The following is a 21,805-nucleotide window of genomic DNA, read 5'->3' on the forward strand; positions in this document are numbered from 1 at the left end:
GTTTTACAAATTGTTTCTACTGTGCAGTGCACATATTTGTTGAAGAGCAATAAAAACGCTACTACTGACTGTATTTATGATCGGAAGAGCTACCGCGGTTTTATTTTGGATGTGTTCTATGTTTTAAATCACTTTAAGTCTTTTTAATGAGTGTTTGAATTATTCTTTATTTTTATTGTCACGTAAAAGGAACAATACTGTGTGGGTGTGCACTATGTAGTGGTAGATTTGATTTATTGAAACATGTTTTCTCACCAGTCTTATTTCGCTTTTGTATTTCTTTTTTGGATTGTTGTGTATAAAGTATAAAGTAAACCTACCAGCTTAGTAGAGACTCAGTTTAGAAAACACATTTAGAGAATAATCCCAGACTCAGTTATGACCTCAAGTATAACCGATATCCTGAACTCATGACACTTACATGTGCAGCGTGTGGTGCACCAAAACATTTGATTTCTTATGCTAAATTCAGCAGTTTGATACTGCTTGAGCTTGTTTGATATTAACACTTTTTAAATGCAAATTGTAGCAGCGAATATTCATAATAAAACATTAAAAAATCAAAGATGTGCTTCGGCTGTGATAATAGATGAAGATATTTATTTTTCATACAGTTGTTGTGAAAATGTCTAGTTATTCAAGCTTTGTTGTCATCTCTGGAGGCTTTGAAGAGAAAAGGGATTAGATGAAGAGTGAGATTAAAGGCCAGGCCAGGCTAAGAACATCTTCACATCATTAGCCCTCTTTTTGCATATTAAAAACCTGCCACCATTCAAAGACATGAATCCAAACAAATCCATAATCAACAGCATTTAAAATGAGGAACCGAACATTCTCTGCAGACATGGCTGCATAATGAATCATATGCATAAAGAATTTGCAAAACACTACTGCTTAGCATTTCAAAATATTCAGCGATTCCCTTCAAGATGTCTGAGGGACAGATTAGTTACAGCAGGGAGGGAAATAGGTCATTCGGTACAAATTTAAAAAAAATTTTTGGAAGATTTGGAACGTATGAAGAGAATTCTCGGAAGTAAATGTAGGTCTGCGTTCTTACTCTGAAAATTGCATTTGCAAACGCTAAACAGGTTGAAACGTCTTAAAATGTTAGTTGTGTCACTTGTGCGAAGTCAAAGCACTTAAAGCTGTTAAAGTGTCGGTTGTCGAAAAAATGTCTTTCGAAGTGTAAAAACCAAGAGCAGTTGAATTGTGAGTTTGTATGTAAACACTGAAAGTAGTTGAACTGTCAGTTGAGGTGAGGTGAGGTGAGGTGAAGTGAGGTGCAACACACCTTCAGAACACACTGAATGTGATGATCTGCAGTGTTGGAAGTATTCTGCTTAAGTAAAAGTAACAATACTACAATGTAAAAACACTCTATTACAAGTAAAAGTACTGCATTCAAAATCATAATCAAATAAAGGTAGATTAGTATTAGCATCAAGATTTATACTTACCAAAAGTAAAAGTATTCGTAATGTAGAATGGCCTATTTCATGCATTAATGTGTTAATCACTGTTAAAGATGGAGATCATTTCATTTGTTGGGCATCTTAACCTATAATAATACATCATAAAGTTATATCTTGTATTAAGAATCTGAATCTGCAAAGTAATTAGTAGTAAATAAAGTTATTGAATACATTTATCGGAGTAAAAAATACAATATTTGCATCCTAAATGTAGTGGAGTAGAAGTATAAACCCCACTCAGGTAAAGTACAAGTACCTCAGTACAGCGGTTAAGTAAATGTATTTCCCACCATTGCTGATCTGCAACATGATATCATGAGTAAAGTGTACCTTTCTCCTATTGACCGCCAGCCTAATTTATAAACACAATTTTGTAGATTAGCACTATCACAAATGTAAAAAATAATAATAATAAAAAAAGGAGAAGAATCGAGGTTCTGGCCACAACCACAGCACCACCTCTTCACATCGCACTGCCAAGAGTCACAGTGTGGTCTTGGCATGGGTACACACACACACACACACACACACACACACACACACACACACACACACACACACACACACACACACACACACATACACAGCAGCTACAGTAGTGTATGGAATGGAAACAGCTAGAACAAGCTCCATGTTTGTGGTGCATGGGCAGGGGCATTAATCATGGCAGGTCAGCAATCTGTGAGTCATTATGGAGATGAATGCTGTATGACTCTCACACTACTGTAAAATATACCCAGAGTTTGTTCACTTTATATAAAACATTCCATGTCCATGTGCCACTGCATTGATCTGCATGTTATTAGTGTAGACAAGTTAATAATCTGGGGATGTGATTGGCAAATTCATATAATTGCGTGCACATATGGCACCTATTTTCTCGATATGCATGGACTACAAACATTTGGGTTTTTCCCATCCACAAAAAAAAGACAGTTTTTGTGTGTTTTTCCTCTCCGTCAAGTTTGGCATGACAGCCACATCCTTCGCGGCCCTGAGGGACGCAGCACCGGCCGATCGATTGATCACCATGCCCCCGATCTTTGTGTCCACTCTGTGCCCTCTGACCTCCAAATCATCGGCTGACAGCCCTCTGACTGCTTCCCTCACAGCTGTGGGGGGTTCATCCCTTCCCGGCAGAGACTGGGATGCACTCTGCTTGTGTGTCACCACACTCTGGAGGCTTCCTCTCTAAATGTGGGATTATGCGGCCGGGCAATGGATACTCACGCTCCACACAAAACAACACCCACGCTCTTCTCCACACTTCGGTTGTTGCATTTCCCCTCGTCTAACCACTAATAACGGCCCACATGACATATCCTGCCAAAGGTGAGGTGAAGTTTTGTTATGTAGCCAAGTAAGGAGTGACTCACCGGGGGTGACCACAGTCATTCAAAGAGATCCGGAGATCACATGGAACCATGAAGGCGTGTAACAGGAGAGGGATGTCCTCGGGCTTCGACACCTCCCCTGATGTTGATGGAAAATGGTCCTCTGGAAGGATAAGTGACTCTTTACACATCCCAGAAAATATGTTTATGATTGCTCTTCAGTATGTTTAGTAAGTTTACCCGATCTATTAAAATAGATTTAGATTTCAGTGTTTTTGAACCTATAAATGATACTAAATATTAAATAGAGAAATCGATTTTAGTCTTATATTTTGATTCTCATGCTTCTTCGAGCTTTGATCTCGGGTTTAAAATGTAGGCTTGCAGAGGGGTGTGCTAGTGGCCCAGATACAGGCTTTGAAACCAAACACTGTCTGCCTGCAGCCCCGGGAAGCCCGTGAAAGTGATGTAATGGGAAGAGTGGTTAAGGAATCATTGGTGGTGGGCAGCAGGGTGGAACATTGGGTAGGAACTCGGATCAAATGGCTTAATTTCCACAGCCTTCGCATCCCATTTGACATTAACTGCTCACCTGTCATGACCAGCAGACCTTAGATATTCCCATTAGCACAACGAGGTGAAATATACCTCAATTATAGGTTCCCGAGAACATATCTGATGCCTGTGGGTCATGCAAAGTGTCACAAACTGTGATAAATCACAAACCCAGTGCATGCTGAGAAATCACCTTGTTTTAAGGGAGTACTGCTGTGTGCAAGCTTTGGCACTGGGAAATGTGACATCACAGATGCTAAGAAGCTTTAGCTCCACGTCTTTGAAATAAATTACACCATCATCGTGGGAAATACACTATGAATTTGAAGTCCAGCTTTGGGAAAGCTGGAGCAGGATTTTGTGTATCTCCCACATGGTCTTTGAACAATATGTCAAGATTTTGGCATTTTGGCCAATGACTTCTCGGACAATATATCATAATATGCCCCCCCCGCTCTACAGCTGTCATTGTGTCTCCTGGGCTGGTACCACAAAGTGCAATAACTGGAGAGCAATGTCCTCATCTAAACACCAGCTCCCCATCCTCCACCCCATCCTGCCTCCAGTGAGCTCCCTTTTGTCCTGGATTGTTGGTAAGCTCCTTGCATTTCTGTGTCCTCCATGTGTGGAGGGATAAAGGGTATCATCTGTCGCCCAGATATGGTGCAAATGCATCTCTGCGATATGGATATTAATTCATTTCTTATTCATTCAAGCTATTCTATAGGGCTTACGCTACATCAATACATTCAAGTCCCCCGATGGTGCATCCAATTTGTTACAGTTGCACAATGGTTATGTATGAAAAAAACCATAGCGTTTACAATGTCAAATAGCATGATGACCATATGTCTGGACAACATTACCATAAAATATAGCAATGACATACAGATGCTTTTTTGAGTATGGAAAGGGAAGAAATTATTATCTTTATGGATATATATGGATTCTATTAGTTTTTTATATTTAAAAAGTAATATCAACTAATTGCATTAATGTAAAGGCACAAAGGTGAACTTAAGACAAAAGTTACATTTATTCATGCTAAACTTGCAAAAATACATTTATTTCAATAAAAGGTTTTTAGTATTTCTCTGACTTTAACTTCAAGTTGAAGTTATACAAACAAATAAACATGCTGTCTGTTAGATAATTGGTAGGCTCAGGCATTTTTATTTCTCAGAAAAATATAATATATATATACATCATTTCTTTCAAATAAAATAAGCTGCTACAGAATAAATGCATCTCTGTATCCCTTAGCAACAGCAGATGTTGCTGACAATCACTGTTCATCACATCACTACACATCAAATGCATCCATGCACGCACACACACACACACACACACACACACACACACACATTTTACTTGTCTTTGTGACTGTTATATAACCCGTCTGCTCGGCTTGCTCCACCATCATGAATCATAGCATCAACTCTAATTAACCATTAAGCCTGGCCTATGCCATAACAATGTGACGTCACATTTCCATGTTAGTTCAAACATACGACCATTGCGATGTTGACTTTGTAGCCAATTCAACAACTGTCGGTGGCAGTTTATCCAGAGGTGCGTTATCAGTGGCCTCCGAACAGATGCTGGCACAGCAGCATGTCTGACGCAGATCTCAGCTGGCATCTCTCTCTGCAGCCAGCCTGACAGGTTACATCAGTTACACAAGCAGTATTAGAAAACAAGCCAAAAAAACCTTCCATGTATTTTCACTTTGAAATGACCTGAAGACGCTTTAGTGTTGAAAACAAATATCTTTTGCCAGAGGATTTCTATTAACATCCTTGATACATCTGCCAGACTGTAGAGCTCCCGCTGAGTCAGTGCAGCGAGACTATCCACAAACCTTGAATGCTCTTGAGCTACTTTTGTCTCTAAAAACTTTCTTCACCGATTCCTAATGAAGCTACATTTGATAAGAATATAGCCACATTAATAAAAAAGGACTAATGTGCCAGATTTAATTTGCATTTAGTTTGTTGACAGAGCTTCACTTCTCTTTAAGTCTGACAGCACGTCTCGTTCTATAGCTGCAAAACCCTTCAGAGGCCTTTTTTCTGAGCTTTACTAAAGGAATAAATCCTTCATAAAAGCACTCTGACATCTTAGACATTCTGTATTCAGTGATAATATCCATCCTTTACTGTAATCTGACTGCATGTGGACAGCAATGCCATTAACTCCCAGGCTGGAGCATAAAATCCCTTAAACAAAAGTGAAGCATATTTATATGTACTGCCGATTATGAAAACATTAAAGCTCATCACCAGAAGGAAAACATGTGTACCTGCTGAACAAATGAACAGTTTCCATCTTTGAATAGAAGCAATAAATACCAGATAAAGACAATGTCATTGTTGAAAGAAATGCCTGTTTATTTTTCTTCAACCATGAAAGGATTGAACATAGTTGCACTGTTAAATATTGATTGATTTTCAATGAGTGCATCCTCAGGTTGACGAGACAAACACAAGGTGTGGTTCACACAGCTAAGAGCTGAATTAATAAATAGGGGCACTGCCTTTTTTGCCCCTTTATATAAAAATAAATTGCACCACTTGTCCTTGTGAACAAATGAATATTACACACTGAACAGAGCAGTTTTGAGGACTGGCAGTCTTTGGGATATTTACACAATAACTGAGCAATTCCCCCGCTGTGTTCCATCTCACGATCAATTATTCAGCATGCAATCCATTTTGAGGCCGTAGGAGCAAAGACAAAATTAATTGTGTACATAAATACATGCATGTGACACACTAACTCTCCCAGCAGCTCTGTGTGGCCCTCAGGTTAGGTCAGAACCCTGTTATGGAGCGTGTGTAGATCCACTCAACAGCCTTGATGTGTGTACTTCACATGCAATGCACAAATAAAAGTAGTTGTCAGCACAATAAAAATGCAGAAGTGCAGCATCTTTCCCCTCCAGTGCCTCTGAATCTCCATATTAGGTTGTATGTTGGAGACAGTTTTGTACCGTTGCTATAAGGTCCTGTAGAATGGCATTTCTGTTTTCCTTAGACACCTAAGTGGGAAAAGAAATAATCATTAGTAGGTGTTCTGCAGATAATGTAAAACCCTGAAGATAAACAACATGGGAACTGTGTCACATGTCTTGTCCTGTAGGATCGAAGCCTCAGACAGTACCGTGTCCACTTTTAGAGATTGTGACACACATGTTGTAAATAACTCATCTCTGACCCACTGTACTGTTGGGTGAAATTGCAAATCAGAAGTTTGACATCAATTGTTTATACTATGACTACTCCAGCATAGTGAGCATTTTACATGACAATATCCATAACTGAGTCTTCCGTGATGAATTATTTTGACATTTGAGACCACCCTTTGTTGTTGAATCAGTCATGCATGACTTAGAGTTAATCCTGGTGAGGGATAATGCGGGGCATGCCCCTTGTGCATTAGTAGGCAGACTGACCACCCTCCTAAGACAAAGTAGACAACGTGTAGTGTCATACAGCTATTGTGGGACTTAGAAGCTCCTAAACTGACCTAAATACCCCCCCCCCCCCCGAGACTGTGTGGTGTTTGTACTCACAGTGAAGACCTTGACATCTCTCCTGCTCCGCACCTCTTCCACAAGACCCAGTGGTTTACCTTTGGGGATGGGGATGGTGCCCAGGATGGTGCAGGAGGAGCTATCTAAAGTCTGTCTCACTGCCCTGATGAACGACTGGCTGAAGAGCTCCATTTTGCCAACCTCGTCAATGACGAACACCTTCCTGCTGCCCCCATCTGCTGCCCCTTCCTGGGGACGAAGGATGTTAGCATTAAAGGGATAGTTTGGATTGTTTGAAGTGGAGTTTTATAGGGTACTTATCCAAAGTCAGTGTAATAACTACAGTAGATGGTGGCTGGCACGCCACACATTTGTAGAAACAGAGAGGATTATCAGCACGGGAGCTTAACAGTGTACTGCTTTGGAAGGAGGCAGCAGCAAAAAGTATTTTAGTCATCTAAAAAGAAAATAAATCTAATCAGCCTAAGTGTGCGTTATATTTAGAATATTTTCACCGCTTTGCCTTGCCATCGCTCAGTCCTTTAACGACAGGGAACTGAAGCCTGTTATCTATGCTCTCTTCAAAGCCACCAGACCTCAATGACGAAAACAGTCATTTTACCTTGCAGTTGCTGGTGTACAGCTGCCTCGATCGGTTAGCTTGTGTTATTGCGTGACTTTGGTGCATCTGAAGTAACCCTTTAAAACACCAAAGTCACACAATAACAAAAACAAACTAACCAATCGAGGCAGCTGTAGACCAGCAGCTCCTGTGTGCTGTGAGGTAAAAAAATACTGTTTCTTTTTTTTTCAGGACTCAGTTGGCTTTGGTGATTGCATAGATGGACTTAACAGCTTCAGTTCCCCTTCAGAAAGGGCTGTCGAACGGGAAGGCAAAGCAGTGAAAAGAAAGCGCACATGTGGGCTTTTCTTTTAGGCGACTAAAAATACGTTTTGCTGCTGTTCACAGCACTACATTACTTCGCTTATGTGTCGGTTCTCCTGTCTGCTCCTCCAACCATCTACTGTAGGTAACTATGGAAAAGTACCTCATACAACCACAAAACATCCAAACTACCCCTTTAAGCATGAACATGCATTAGTGTATGCTTGATGTTAGAATTTATTAATAAAATGCATTGATTAAAAGATTAAATAGGTGCATTGGTGTCCATGTGGCTAATCTAACATGCGGAAAAAGCTCATAGTGACAGTGTTTGTATGTTACATGCAACGCGTGATCAGCAGTGATTACAGAGGCGCTTCAAGTGAGATGAAAGTGGAATATGTGCCGCCAAGACACAGACACCTTTCTTTAGAGCACATGTGAAGGAGTCACTCCAGGCTTACTTTACATGCCAGATTCATCGCGGTCAGTGACAGCCAGACGGCACCACGAACACTAAAAGTGTCACTCTGGAATTTATGTGTTTGCAAGCTTCCAATTATTCCATCAATTCAGAGAAAATCAAAGGTTTGATGAGTTGTTAAGTTGGGAGAAAGGGGAGTGTTTAGCTTACTGTGATCTATTGATGAGGGTGAGATTAAAAAAGCATGTGCTGTCTTACGTTTCTGAAGAGGGGGAGAGCTAGGTTTTCAAATGAGGGCAAGTCAACCACATACTGCCCAACTGTGTATTCCCGTCTGCCATGAGACGATCCGGCAAAGTCTCTGTAAGTTAAAATAAGGTGAAAGTTACTTAAAAACAGCACAATAATAAAAGAGAATGGGATGACAAACCTGGTACCTGATTCTTGACAGCTGGCCCCGCTCTCCTGCCACTGTGACTACATCAAAGCCGACTCTTCGGCCTCCCTCCCTGACCTCCTCTGTGTAAAACCCTTCAACTCCCACTCCTGATGACACTAAAGCCTCACAGGCTTTCTGCACCAGAGTGGTTTTTCCCACACCTGGAAGCAAAACAAGAGACATTGTAAAAAAAAAACTGCAATATTACTATTTAAAATTAGGGTAGCCTACTGTGAAAAATAAGGATATGTGTAATCCATGCATTAGTGATGCTGCCATCCTTTTGTCATAAATAATCAATAAGGAATCTACTAAATGTACATAACGTTAAATCAATATATCTTTAAATAGGAATTATTCAGTCATGTTGAATAACAATCTGCCAAAATAGTATTTATATGAACCTTTCTTCGTGTGTGGAATAACTTAAAGGAATAGCACAAATACCTTGTTAGCATAACAAGTTACCGGTATAATGCGATATCATCCGGACATAAATAGCTAAACAAGCTAACTTTTATAACCCTAGGACACTGGGTTAAGACAGCTGACTGACTATTCTGGATTTACAGCGACTTTAACTTCAACATCACGGAACATGCTGGGGGTTAAGAGTTACCTGGAGGTCCTGTCAGAAAAACGTGTTTGAACATTTCAGTTTACACCGTTTAACATGTTGCTGCAGCTCTTCCGTACGCACCGTGTTGGCGCATGCGCGGTAGACACCACACTTCAGAACTTTATTTTATGATATTTTAGCTCATTTAATCATCCTAACAAATTAGGATCTACCAATTTCTTTACTTGAGTAAAAGTACTAATGCCACACTGTGAAAATACTCTAAGTACTGTAAGTATAATGAGGAAATCCTAAACACAACTGTTATGCAAAACACACCAAACCAGTTTAAAATGAATAAATAGCTGTCTCTGTTTAGTTTATCAAATAATATAGACGGGCAGATGCAAAGTAGCAGGTTGTATTAAAAAGGAAACACCGTGAAATCAGAGATTTTCAGCTTGTGACAATTCGACTGGAAACGAGAGCTTATTAGGTTAAATGACTTGCATAAACGGTGTGCACAGAGAGATGTTCCATCCTCTTATGTACTTACTAAAAGACTCATGGTCCAAGAAGTTATGCAAATGTACAGTAGCCTAGTATTAACTGAGTGATTAAGTAAAATGATCACATTATTTCCACAAAAAACTCATCTTTATTCAAAGAAGTTGTCAGACATTATAACTGAAAGGAAAACATACATAGACATGTACACATTTGCTTGATGTGTAAACTACAATACTACTACTCATCTGGAAGTAGTGTAGCCTTGATGTTACCATAATGTGGAATTCTATATTTTTTCTTTACATAGTGTAACCAGGGAGTTTGTTGGCCACTAGTTTAGAGATATGCTGATACTCCTTTTTGAAATCCAGAGATCCAAGCTCATCCTCCAGTTCCTCAACATCTTGTGTTTCAAAGGAGGATACTGACTCTGCAGAAAGTTCTCGAACAGGACCACTGCTTTTGGTTGACCCGCTCCTTCGCCCCCTCGATGATATGAAACTCTCAGCACCAGAGCTCCTTTCCACTCTGCTGCGCTCTGTCATCGCTTTTCTGGAGCATATGGTTTGTAAGGAATCCAACCCATCTCTGTCACTGTCATCAGAGGAGAAGCAGAGGGCAGAGGTGTGGGTTCGAGGTCGGATGATGTGCGTACCCCTCAGAGCACGCTGTGGAGAGTGAGGGGCTTTGACGGGCACGGGGAGGTCTGCTCTCTTCTGGAATCCTTCAGAGTCAGAGTTGCGGACAGGAGAGCGTGGAGTGCTTAAGGGGTCGGGGGAGTAGGCATCGCTGGGCTCGAGGCTGTTAAAGTCATCAGCGTAGTCTGCCTCTTCGTTTCCTTCCCTGCTGGAGTCTGAAAATAAAGATTTTGGGCTGCTCTGTCTGCTGCTTCCTGAAGATTCAGTTTTCTTCTTGTGCCTGTCAGATTCAGACTGTGATTTAACTTGATTTAAATCACTGCGATGCTCCTTCTTGTCTTTATTTTGGGCAACATTGTCATCATCCACACTGGGGATGTGAATACATTTCAAGTCTCCTTCAGAAAGTGAAGGTTTTTCTGATAATCTCAGAGAGTCTGTGTCTTGTTTACCCTGAACGGTCCCATGTTTTAGTGTGAATGTTTCTTGTAGTGCAGAGTCCACTGCAATGCTTTGCATCACCGTCTCAACATTTTCATTTAGACTGGAACTCTGATTTAAAACAGATTTTCTTTTGCTGGACTTCACAATCTTATTATTTGACTTTGTCTTTCCTTTGGCCGTACTTGACTGCGTTTCACTCTGGATTAAGTCCATGCATTCACGTCGATTTACTTTAAGAGGAGAGATTTGTTTCAGCCTTAGATTGAATGTTTTAGTTGTACCATACACAAGCTTCTTCTGAGGAGATTTACTGGAGCTTTTAGCCTCATCTTGTTTGTCTTTCACTTTTACAGACGCAGGTGTAGAGCAGCATCTGGGGGAATGTAAATGTTTTAGGTGGGGAATACTCCCCTGTTTGGCTTTCTGCAATGAAACCTTTCGTGGTGTGTTTCCAAGCCCAGCTGAAGGCTCAGTGGAAGCAGGCCTGTAAATCCAAGATAGATTGGGATGAATAGTCAAAGGCTGGTGTTGATTCTGGCCATTCAACTGTGACAGCTCAACAAGAAGAGCATTTAGCAGAGGCAACTGTCGTAAGGCATCCCCGAGGACATTTGGAGTCACCGCAGTTGTTTCTTGGATTCTTGAGGCTTTTTCATGTCTTTCTTTCTGCTCCATCATGGGAGAACTTGCACCTTCAATTGTATTTTCACTCATCTCTTCTTCTGTGTCTTCAAATGTAAAAGCGTCGGAGTACACATTCGATAATTTGCATTCCTCTGCTTCATTTCTGCTTTTTTCCTCTGCAGAATTATTGTAGAAGAGATGGGGAGGACAAAATAGAGTTAAATCTTCTTCAAAATCGTTTTCTGTTTCTTTGAGTGTCTGAGGAATTTGACTTCTTGGTTTGTGTTCAGTATGCATGGCAACAAAAACACCATTGTCCCGTTTATCCTCATTTATCAAGGAATTTTCAGTTGATGGTTTGATGTTTCTGCTAACGTCAGACTTGTCCGATGTGGGTTTCCCACAGTCAAGAGGCAGTGATTCTGTGATGTTTTTCTCCATGATGCTTTGTTGTACGCGTTCCCCTCCGTGCACACTGGGGCTTTTAAGACCCCTTCTTTCTGTGATATGTGGCAGTAAACTAGCTCCCAGACTTAGGAGTTTGTAACTCAGGGAAATTGATCCAATGTTCTCCCCCATGAGGTTGCATATACCAACAACCCCCCTTCCACAATGAGAGGAGGGAGTAGAGACACCATGTTCAGTCACATCCTGCCTGATTCTGTCCATCACTTTCTCCAGTGAGACGAGTGAGGTACCAACTAATTTGGGGATCTCTTCTTTCACATCCAACACCATAGCATAGAGAGGGGTGTTAGATAGATGGGTATGCAGTGAGTGCAGGTTCATTTTGAAGAAACAAGACTTCCCTCTGTTGAAGGGGTATTCCCCCCGCTGATCCTTCCCATGATGTTCCCGTTGGTTAACGCCACCGCTGCTCTGCTGAGGCTGATAAATAAGCAGCGTTGGGAAATCCAGCAGTCGTACTCCAAGAGCAAGCTCGTCGGTAACTTGAATATCTTTCTCGACTCGGATAAATTGCACCAACAGCTCAAATGAAAACAGAGTCTCGAGATTATCGCTAGTTTGTCGTCGAGACATCCTGAAAGCCGTATAACAACAAAAAACAAACGACGAGCTAACTAAGTAGCTGTTAGCTAATCCGCAAATCAGGTTTTAGCTTCTATCGGCTCCATGGAAACAAACAGCTGTCGCGAGCATTTTGCGTCATACAATGACCCCGGGATTTCTGGGAAATGTAGTTTCAGGTGAAAATCTATATATATCCGTAAGCAGTATATGTAGATTTGTCTTGTCTTTCTAAACAATCTCATTCAATCATTTGCAAAGGTTAACATTCATAAATGTAAATGCGCTAAAATAAATGTTAACTTTCTTGTTGAAGGGGCTATAAAACAATGGATTAAAACAATTAAAACGCTATTAAAACTGTGCTCCCAATCGAATGTTTATTTATTTGATCTATTTATGTTGACCCCTGCATGTTTTGTGTTACTCTAATTTATTTCATTTTATATGTATCCCATCATTATTTATATACATATTATATATACATTATATATATATTCACATATGTATCTGATTAAATCTAAGTATTACTGTTTATGTCTATCACTGTATTATTAAATCATTAAAAAAGGAGGCCTAGTTTCAGTTTTCAGTTCACATACTGTACAACACATATATTTTTTAATCAATGATCAATCCCTGCTTGCTGTTTTTGTTGTCGTTGTTTTTTGTAACAAACAGGGCATTGTCGTTGTAAATACAGGTAATTGAGAAAAAGTAGTTTCTTAAAAAAAAGGAAATAGAAAAGGAAATGGAAAAAAAACCCTGCAGAATAACATCTTACAGGTAACTTACAAGAAAACACAACATATTACATGTCGAACTGATATGAAGATTATACTTTATTCAGGTTTGAGTGAGAAACTTTTCTGCAGTTCACCAGATGGTGCCACTGTAGGGCTTACTGGGTGTAAAGACTAAAATGATCTTGTGGTGAATGGCAAAAAAGGCCACTAGACATGACATGACATGCTCTTCACTCGCCTTTAGCATGTAGTGGACATTAGTCAATTATTCTCCGTTAAATATGAACCAACAAACCTATGATAATAATTTGTGTGTGTGGACAGGAGTGAACTGCAGAGAGTTTCTACATACGTCGGATGGGCGGAGTCTTTTTCCGTGCTGCGTGTTGTCATCACGGAGATAGGTGCTTCATGCATACGGCAATGGACTGTGCCACTTCAGTCTGGAGGCTGACACCGAAAGAGAGAGATGCAAGACCGACTACCACAGCTTCAACTGTTTTTTTTAACCGATAAGGATAACTAGCAACAGTAACAACCTCGCAGCCTAGCTAGGACGTTGCTCGCATTTTAAGGTAAGAGACACTAATGTTATTTTCTGCCTGCGACCGGACCTACAAACTAAAAAGTAGGTGCTGTAGCTGAAAGTGAGGAGCGCGAGCGCTACACACAGTGAGAGTAGCGAAAGGTGGAGAAACTCATTGGCATGTCGATGTTAATAGTGAACACACAAAGGATAAAGTTTATTTCAGGCAGCGAAAGAGATGTAAGCTAATGTAAGCGACGAATTTAAAAGAACTGCAGGACATGATGTTTCAGCAGCAGCCTATCTATAGCCTATATGTGTGTCTATTCATGGTATGAGCTATGGTGCCGTTGACTTATATTTGACTCTTGTTTGTTTGTTTTTTTGTTTTGTTTTTTACCAAGGAGCGTATTAACCTCGCGTACTAAATTCAATGCAAAATACATTTAATTTTGCGTTTATATTACCCAAAGCAGACTATGTAATGCCACTCGGGATTTTTCTAAAAATGTAGTCCGGTAATGATAAAGCGTTGTCGTCATATGTTTTGTAATGCTCGTGGTGGTGGTGGTGGTGTTGTGTGCGCGCGGGGGGTTAATTGGACTGGATTTGCACAGAAATATTTTTGAATGAATTTTTCTGGTGGAGTGCTTTCATGAAAACGGTTGGGGGCGATAAAGACATCATTGTCCTACTGGTCATGGATAATAAAGCCTTCACAGGTCTACAGCTAGTCTCACAGGCCATATTTAATTGTTATGAGTAGCCCGGAGAGGATTTAAAAAGTAGTTGTTAACCAATATCACACACTCTACTGTGCATTGCTGTTGTATTATGTTCATATTTAGTGTACTTTTTGTAACAGTGGGAGCTTGACAGTATGTCCAGACAAAGAACTATTTCCTCTAACATCAGAGTTGTTTTGCTTGTCCATACACAATATTTGGCAGCCTGCTTGTACACAACATGCACATATTGCTTTATTTGGCTGATCCTGTGGTCTATTCAACACACAATGTACTGTATACCCTCCTGGAAGAGTAAACAAGTGAAATGTTGTTTGTCTTCTAGCACCATATCCTTTTGCTGTCTTCCTGCAGGAAGCTTAGCCTACGCAATAACTAACTTCCCAATAAAGCATACCAAATAGGCCCATTCCTGTGCTCTTGGCTAGCTACAGTCACAACAACTAGGTGCTCTTGAGTTTAAATGTGAGTTTCCATTGTTTAATTTACAGTGCTGTGCATTTCTGTCCTCCTGGCTTCACAGCTCCCATCTGAACAGATCAAGCATAAAGATTTCTTTTCTCCTGGAGTGTTAAAATCAATAAGACACCATTATTTTTCACAGGGTTTTATGTCTGGGAAAGATTAGTCTTTTGTGGGGCTGTGCTGAACTAAGTAGGCACAGGAGTGTTTTAAGATGATTCCAGTATGTTCGTGGTCTGGTATAACATTTAACATATTTTCCTTTAACACCAAACATGTTTGTCTTAACTCAAGCCGTCAGGTCTGCAAATCAGAGAGGCAATCTTTCAACTGACCGCTCTCCTGAATGGGCATTAAGACATCTGTAGTGATGTGTGAATAATTTGCAGCTATTGTGCACAGCAGCGAAAAACAACTTCATTAATCTGCTCATTCTCTCTGTCATCATGCAAATATTTAGTTGTTTATGTCTATAGTCTGTTTTCCATTTGAGTTTTGATTCATGTCATTCCTCAGTATGTACTTGCACCCAAAGATGACCTTTGATTTTGAGTCACTCCTACCTTGTTGAATTTTCTGTTGGAAATTGTATGTTTTAGTCTATTACAGGAAGGAAGACAGACTTTCTTTTCCAGATAGATTAAAGACAAAATCTTCCCAAATGTAGATGGGAATTAAGCTGCCTAGGTACCCCACCTCACCCACTGCCAGCAGTGCCCTCCTAAAAGGGAGAACTATTCAGTAGCCATGACAGTGACAGTGACAGTGCCAGGGTCAAAGTCCTTCAATCTTAGTTTGAATAGTGATCTGTTGCATACTGCCATCAATAGGGTGCAGACAGGGCCCTGATGAAGACATATGTTCTCATCTATTTCTTAGTGTCTTCTGCATGGCTAAACAGACAAAGGGTAATTGAGCTGCATAGATATGCTTTTCAAAATAAAGTTATGAGCACAATGTGTGCTCAGTCGAACAATAAGGCACCTGTCATGATTGGCAGAGGATTTGCTTCCTGTGACATGCCCACAGGCCATATCCAGTTGTTATCATTGCAGAGCTGATTAGGATGTCTTCAGGCCTTGCGGGCTTGGAGACGCCCCACTAGAGTTACAGCCGTTGTGTTTGCCTATACAACATTACCATAACACAGAACTGTTTGGGGGCTTTCTTAAGGTTTAGAAAATAACTTAACAGTTGTGGCCAATTTCAGTCTTCTTGTTACACCACTCCCCCAGTGCGCTGTTTCCTAGTCTTTCCCCTTGTTTGTCTCTGTTCCCACGGTGCTTTGCTACCGGTGTGCTGACTGGTCATGATTTAGAGAACAGTAGAGGGGGGAAAAAACTGCTAAAGGACTTAGGGTCAGACCATGTTTGTTAGGGGTGATGCATTTCTCCTCATTGTACTATAGAGGCATGCCAAACCATGTGGCACACTACTTTCCAACAGATCCCACAACCCATGCATGTGACGAGGATCAGGAAGCCTGGTCTGGTGCAGGCTGACCGGCTGGCTGACTAGCCATGATTCACAATAGACCTCCCAACCAAATCCTGTTGCTTCAAAACCAACCAACCAGCAGACAAGGGATCACATGCTGCCTGCTCCTGTTGTGAGAGCCAGACTCTCTCTCCGTCTTTTTTGACAGCCTTTGTTTTGATTGCAGTCTGGATTTATGGAAGGATTTAAGCCCACTCATCACTGTCAGGAAAAGCACAGATGCCGTCATTAGGTTGATGCCTTTTTATGAATTGATCTCTTGTTCCACTAGGGGTCTGTTTGAAATGGATGTGGGTGGTTTACTGAGCAATGTTCATAATGTACCGTACAGGCAACTCTTTTAATGTGGGATATCAGTTAAGTTTGTATTAACCCATCACGTAAGAGCTCAAGAACTATGTGCCTCATCATTGCAAACTAATTTCCTGTTAGTTTGGGATAGAAAGTAACAATAAACCTTCCACATGATTCTCTGAGGAAGAGAATGGTAACCAAAGGATCTTTAACCGCTCCAAGGTCAGCGTGTTGGGTTCTCTTTTGGTCATTCATAATTTGTGTCTGCACTGCACAGTATACGACTACTCGTGTGTAATCAATGTAATAGCCTTAAGATGGCATGTTTAACAGCTTGCTCGGGCGCTGGCGTATGTCAACATGCGTTCCAGGGAACCACAGGAAGACGCCAACAGCCTTCCACAGCACCATATTTCTACTCTTTCACTCCCATCTATGTCATGTGTTCAAATTAGATGTTATAGTTAGTCTGTGGCCTGTTTCTTGAGGACATATATGAACTGTCTTCCTCATTTGCAGCTTTGCTTGTTTGTTTGTTTATTTGTGTCTAAATGTGTCATTGGTTGGTCTGAGTTTTATTGCAGTGGTTACGACTCATAGAGATTAGATGCAGATGGACACTGTGTTTGGTCAGATGTAATGCCTGCCTGGAGAAATGGATCCATTGAAACAATTTCATGGTTGTCTTCTTCAGAAGTACATGTTTGGTATTGGTAATAAATGCTATTATTTTAGTAAAAGTGGCTAAAATATGCTACACCAGCACATCTTTTCTGCTCTTTTAATTTCACACCCTCTTGCTACTTATCCAGTGGCTTGCTGTTGTGCCAGCCGCATTTGAGTAAAAAAAAGCAGTGCCATGGCTGGAGGGGAAGCTGCTGGATGGAGCAGATGGTATAGTGACAGAAGTCAAATGCTGATCGCGCCATTGCTGGTGAGACTCCTGTCAACCTCTGGTGACACACAGCTGAGTGGCTGAAGGACTGAGAAGGAGGTGTTATGTGGGGGCAGAGGGGAGAATAAAAGTTGCGCTCTCAGGTGACCACCTTTGCCATCACTGCTGGCTCATGTGCAGATTAGGCATCTCATAACTTCAGCTGGAGCAATTGATGATTTACAGTATGCTTCCCAATATCTTTACTACAGTTGTTGTTAAAACCTTTTGTTGCAGTGCAGATGGTGAATAGATCATGTTTTGCATTATATCCACGCATAATGCAAAATCCACACCTTACTGCTGGTCATGAAAACAAAATCTTTGATACGCTTACTCCAGATTTACCTTACTGTTTAAAGATGACCTTTTGAATCCTCACATGATTTTCTGGACTAAGCTCCATCCTCCACATGCCTGACAGACAGCGCTACATATGATCTCCACAATGGTGGTGGCTCACAGATGTAGCCCTGACAGTCAACAGAGATGTAACTATAAGATATTTTTCTGTCTGAAAGAAAACCATTAATCCTCCAGATATTCTGTCTGATCTTCAGACACAATGGCAAAATGTGAGTCATCTCAGTTTATAAAGGAGGACCGTCATCGTCCTATCTATCAAAGATTTTGAAAAGGAAGATATTTTGCTTTCACTCACCTCCCCCAGTGATTACCCATACTGGGATAAACTAAGGGTGCATTTATATTTTCAGCTTGATCATTAAGTTAAACAACAAAATGGAGGCAAGCCACAACCTTTTTGCTTAATCCATTACAGGGTTTTCCCTGCCATTATATAGCTAAAGGGCCTGATATACTCCCAAGCAGATGCCTACTCATACAGCTGAAGACACCACAGACACTTAGTAGTTCTGTTTATACTACTTTCTGGAGTACGCGGTCCACACATGTGTTGAACATGCATTGGTATCCCAGCGCATGCGTTGTTGGTGCCAGTTAGTAACATATTCACTTACGGCGTTTCTGCCCAGTGGATCAATCCTTTAACAGTATCACTCCAAAAAACATCATGTTCATGCATTATGGATTTGCAATAGTCAAACATATAGGAAAATGTGTCCTACCAAGATGAATTATGTCTGCACCTCCTGTTCCCTTAGGGACTCATTAGTGTCCATATCGGGAATGTTTGGGAAAAGGCCACTGAAAGTTGCTGACCCTGCTTACATGTTTTGTCTACGTGTCTGTTACTGGGCAATGGAGAGAATGAGTGCTGGCCAGTCATTAACCCGATTGCCACTGAGTCCAAGGAACAGTCGTGACCCATGGGGTTAACTCGGTTTGTGTTCCCCTCAGCGGGCCCAGACAATCGGGACAGCTGACCTCTGTGTCGCGGCCAGCCTCCAATAGGAGATAAGAAGGGATTTGGTTTAGAGCCGATGTGCATACCTCCTTCCTACTGTAGCGAAAAAGAATGAGCCTGTCTGAATAGGCAGACAGGACTGGGTGTGGGTGACACAGCCAGAATCCTGACTGCATACCTTTCGGCCTCTGCTCCTTCTGCATGTCTTTGACTATTCATTTATTGAATAGCACCTTGGTAAATGTGTCAGGTATGGAACTGGAAAATAAATAAACGTATGCATAAATACAGGACAATATGTAAATCACCTGCCAAAAAGAATGATAAGATAATGATGGTTAGACAGGCTGGATGGATAGATGAAATTATTTTACACTTTAGTGGTTTATTTATGCATGTTCCTGTATTATTCATAGGATTACGTATTTCATAATCTCTATGGTATTAGCCATTTTGGATTCATCGAAGGTACGGTAAATTAAACCTGTATAAATAAAATGTAGGCCAATAAAGCACAAAACTCCGTCTAAACATCTGCGCCCTTGACTGTCAAATCGACCCTGGGTGAGCCAAGGAGCAAATGGCCATCGGATGAGTTGTTTTAAACCGTAAAAGCACCCTGACTTGTTTCTGATAGAGGTTGATTGTAATTAACAAGTCAAATGAAGCAGAGCCGTGACAGATGTGCCATAAAGTGCTCAGCTTTAGGGTGCTTGCATGTGTGTGCGTGAGCGATTGAGGCATTGCTCCTGGAGCCAGTATCCTTCACTTAACCTCACCAGGGCACTGCAGTGCTTCCACACTGTTGTTAAGCATAAGTCGATGTTGAACCTACACAAACAGCAGGATTGCTTTGATATTACACTACACGGCTGTTTGTGTTTTGTGAGACAGGCTATTCAGCTTTGTCTACAGTACTGATGGGAATGTACAAGTTTCTAATATCAGCCTGTTAACCGGAAGGAACTTTCTCAAAAAAATCCTTTATCAATTGTGAGAAAGTGTCTGTTTTTTGTTGGTTCCTTTCATGTTGCCAGCGCACTGACACGAGACAAATTAGAAAGTCTGGTCATGGTCTGTAGTCTGTCATTGTATTTTTTTAAAGCGCTGACGAAACATGTTGGGAGGAGGTTGTTATTCTTGTTTGTGTTCCCACTGATCCATAAATCAGATGATGGTGAGTTTAGTTTACCGAATAAATGATGTTTACACTGGGAATTCCCAGAACTATAAAAAAACTTTGGCAATTTTCAGTTTTTTATTTTCAGTGTGTATGTCAAAGTGGTGTGATGCAATGTATGACTCTGATTGTGTTATTCTTTCATTTGACGGCAGTGACAAACAAAAATCTGAAAAGTGTTGGCTATAAGAAATCATTCTTCCAAGAAGTTTTTTCCTTTTTCTAGATCTTCATTTTGTTCAAATAAACATTACACTTCTTTTCAATATCTTTGAAACAGAAATATTTTGTCTCTTAGTTCAGTTCAGATACTTATAAATTATACACACCATTAAACCAGGACATAAATGTAGCCCTTGTATCCACGTACTGAAGCACAAAAATGACTACTTGATGTTGCCTTTGGCCTATTCATGTAACTTGCTGTTAGCAAAGACATAGATGTCTGACTATGTTAGGCAAGCCTGAGATACTGGAGTTACTGGTGTGTATGGGAAACCTTTTTACACAAAGTAGAAGGGAAGGCTAAAGCAGAGAGGAGCTGAACTGTGCAGGGCTGGCAGTCAGCCTGGCCTTTCCTTGTACTCTGGGCTGCTGCAGCGGCGGTATGATGTGTTTAAGGAGCAAGGCCCAGCCAAGCAGAGCTAATACGAAGATAGAGAAGTATATTCTATCTCTTGTTTTTTTCCTCTCTTTCTTTGCAACATCATTTTGACTTGCCTTCCTTTTATGCGATTTGTAAAGGCTGTTAACGGAGGATAATGATCTAGAGTGACAGTGGCCTGATTTTTTCTTTTCTCTTGCTTCTGTAATCGCACTCTGTCAATGTGGAGGAGATCAACCGCTCCCCTCCTCCGCTGAAGTGTATTGAAAGCCTCTGTGGACGTTTGGAGGTTAGCCACAGGGGGTGGGATCCTCATCTACAGGGGCAGCACATTTGACACTGTATTGCTAGCCTTTATATGGGTTTACAACCTTAAAAGAAGAAGGAGCAAAGGAAAAGGAGATTGCGTAACACAGTCAGGCGAACAGTGTCCCAGACACTATGTAAGGATCCTAACAAGAGGTCTCTAATTCTTACAATGCCTAGCAGCTACACTGTGTTCATTCACTGCTTACCTTCCCCAGGCTATGTTTACTGGAAGCCCTCCGATCATCTCTGAAATGTAAACAGCACTGTAGGGCCACATACAGTTCAGCACTGAGCTGCGTGGGCTCGAGCCAAAACACAACGAACTCACAACTGCTGGATACACAGCCAGGTGCTGCATATCTGACCACAGGAGCAGCTGTGTAATTACACTGTTCTCATCCTTCTCCAGATAATCTGTGTTTTAGGTGGAGCACACAAACACCAAAGGTCAGAGGTCAAAGCAAGCTTCACAACTTGTTGATGATTTACTTTTAATATATCTAAAGTTAGTTCTTTCCTCCACCCTGCTTGCACAGTTAGCATGGCTGAGGTATTTGCCGATCAAACTTTTTCAGGTCACAGCAGAAAGCCAACACTAATCAGGTTAGTTAAGAGCATGTAGACACGCAGATTCTCATCAGGTCACACACGAAGATCCTTTCTCTCACATGGTGACATTTGACATTTTCTGGGGGAGTGCAAAGAGACAAATGAGTGTAGGTTAATTG

The 21,805-nt window shown here is 41.0% G+C and overlaps 4 protein-coding genes across 9 annotated transcripts in view; 2 read left to right on the forward strand and 2 right to left on the reverse strand.

Annotated features, from left to right (window-relative positions):
- The window catches only part of mymx (myomixer), a 33,832-nt gene extending 33,267 nt beyond the window's left edge, over positions 1 to 565 (forward strand). Inside the window, exon 34 of the mRNA XM_029450200.1 lies at positions 1 to 565. This exon is cut by the window's left edge and continues 296 nt beyond it. The gene's annotated coding sequence lies outside the window, so the exon portion shown is untranslated.
- Positions 566 to 5,730: 5,165 nt separating this feature from the next.
- ntpcr (nucleoside-triphosphatase, cancer-related) lies at positions 5,731 to 9,366 on the reverse strand. 2 transcript variants are annotated; one of them, XM_029450603.1, is made up of 5 exons: positions 9,268 to 9,366; positions 8,647 to 8,809; positions 8,468 to 8,570; positions 6,939 to 7,148; positions 5,731 to 6,404 (listed from the first exon to the last, which is right to left on the reverse strand). In XM_029450603.1, exons 1-5 carry the CDS (start codon positions 9,299 to 9,301, stop codon positions 6,327 to 6,329), a joined length of 588 nt encoding a protein of 195 aa, XP_029306463.1. In that variant the 5' UTR covers positions 9,302 to 9,366; the 3' UTR covers positions 5,731 to 6,326. The 2 variants fall into 2 exon arrangements, with proteins under 2 accessions (XP_029306463.1, XP_029306464.1); XM_029450604.1 differs by lacking the exon at positions 8,468 to 8,570 and having other exon boundaries at positions 8,640 to 8,809.
- A 237-nt stretch (positions 9,367 to 9,603) lies between these two features.
- Positions 9,604 to 12,588, reverse strand: map10 (microtubule associated protein 10). The gene has a single exon (XM_029449997.1). The coding sequence runs from the start codon at positions 12,462 to 12,464 to the stop codon at positions 10,017 to 10,019; it is 2,448 nt and encodes an 815-aa protein (XP_029305857.1). The 5' UTR covers positions 12,465 to 12,588; the 3' UTR covers positions 9,604 to 10,016.
- A 1,019-nt stretch (positions 12,589 to 13,607) lies between these two features.
- LOC115019743 (signal-induced proliferation-associated 1-like protein 2) overlaps positions 13,608 to 21,805 on the forward strand; it is an 81,484-nt gene continuing 73,286 nt past the window's right edge. For all 5 annotated transcript variants that reach the window (XM_029449301.1, XM_029449302.1, XM_029449299.1 and 2 more), the window contains exon 1: positions 13,608 to 13,773. The gene's annotated coding sequence lies outside the window, so the exon portion shown is untranslated. The remainder of the gene's footprint in view (positions 13,774 to 21,805) is intronic.

This window comes from Cottoperca gobio, chromosome 15 (assembly GCF_900634415.1).
Source record: "Cottoperca gobio chromosome 15, fCotGob3.1, whole genome shotgun sequence".
In the NCBI taxonomy this organism is placed as follows: Eukaryota; Metazoa; Chordata; class Actinopteri; order Perciformes; family Bovichtidae; genus Cottoperca; species Cottoperca gobio.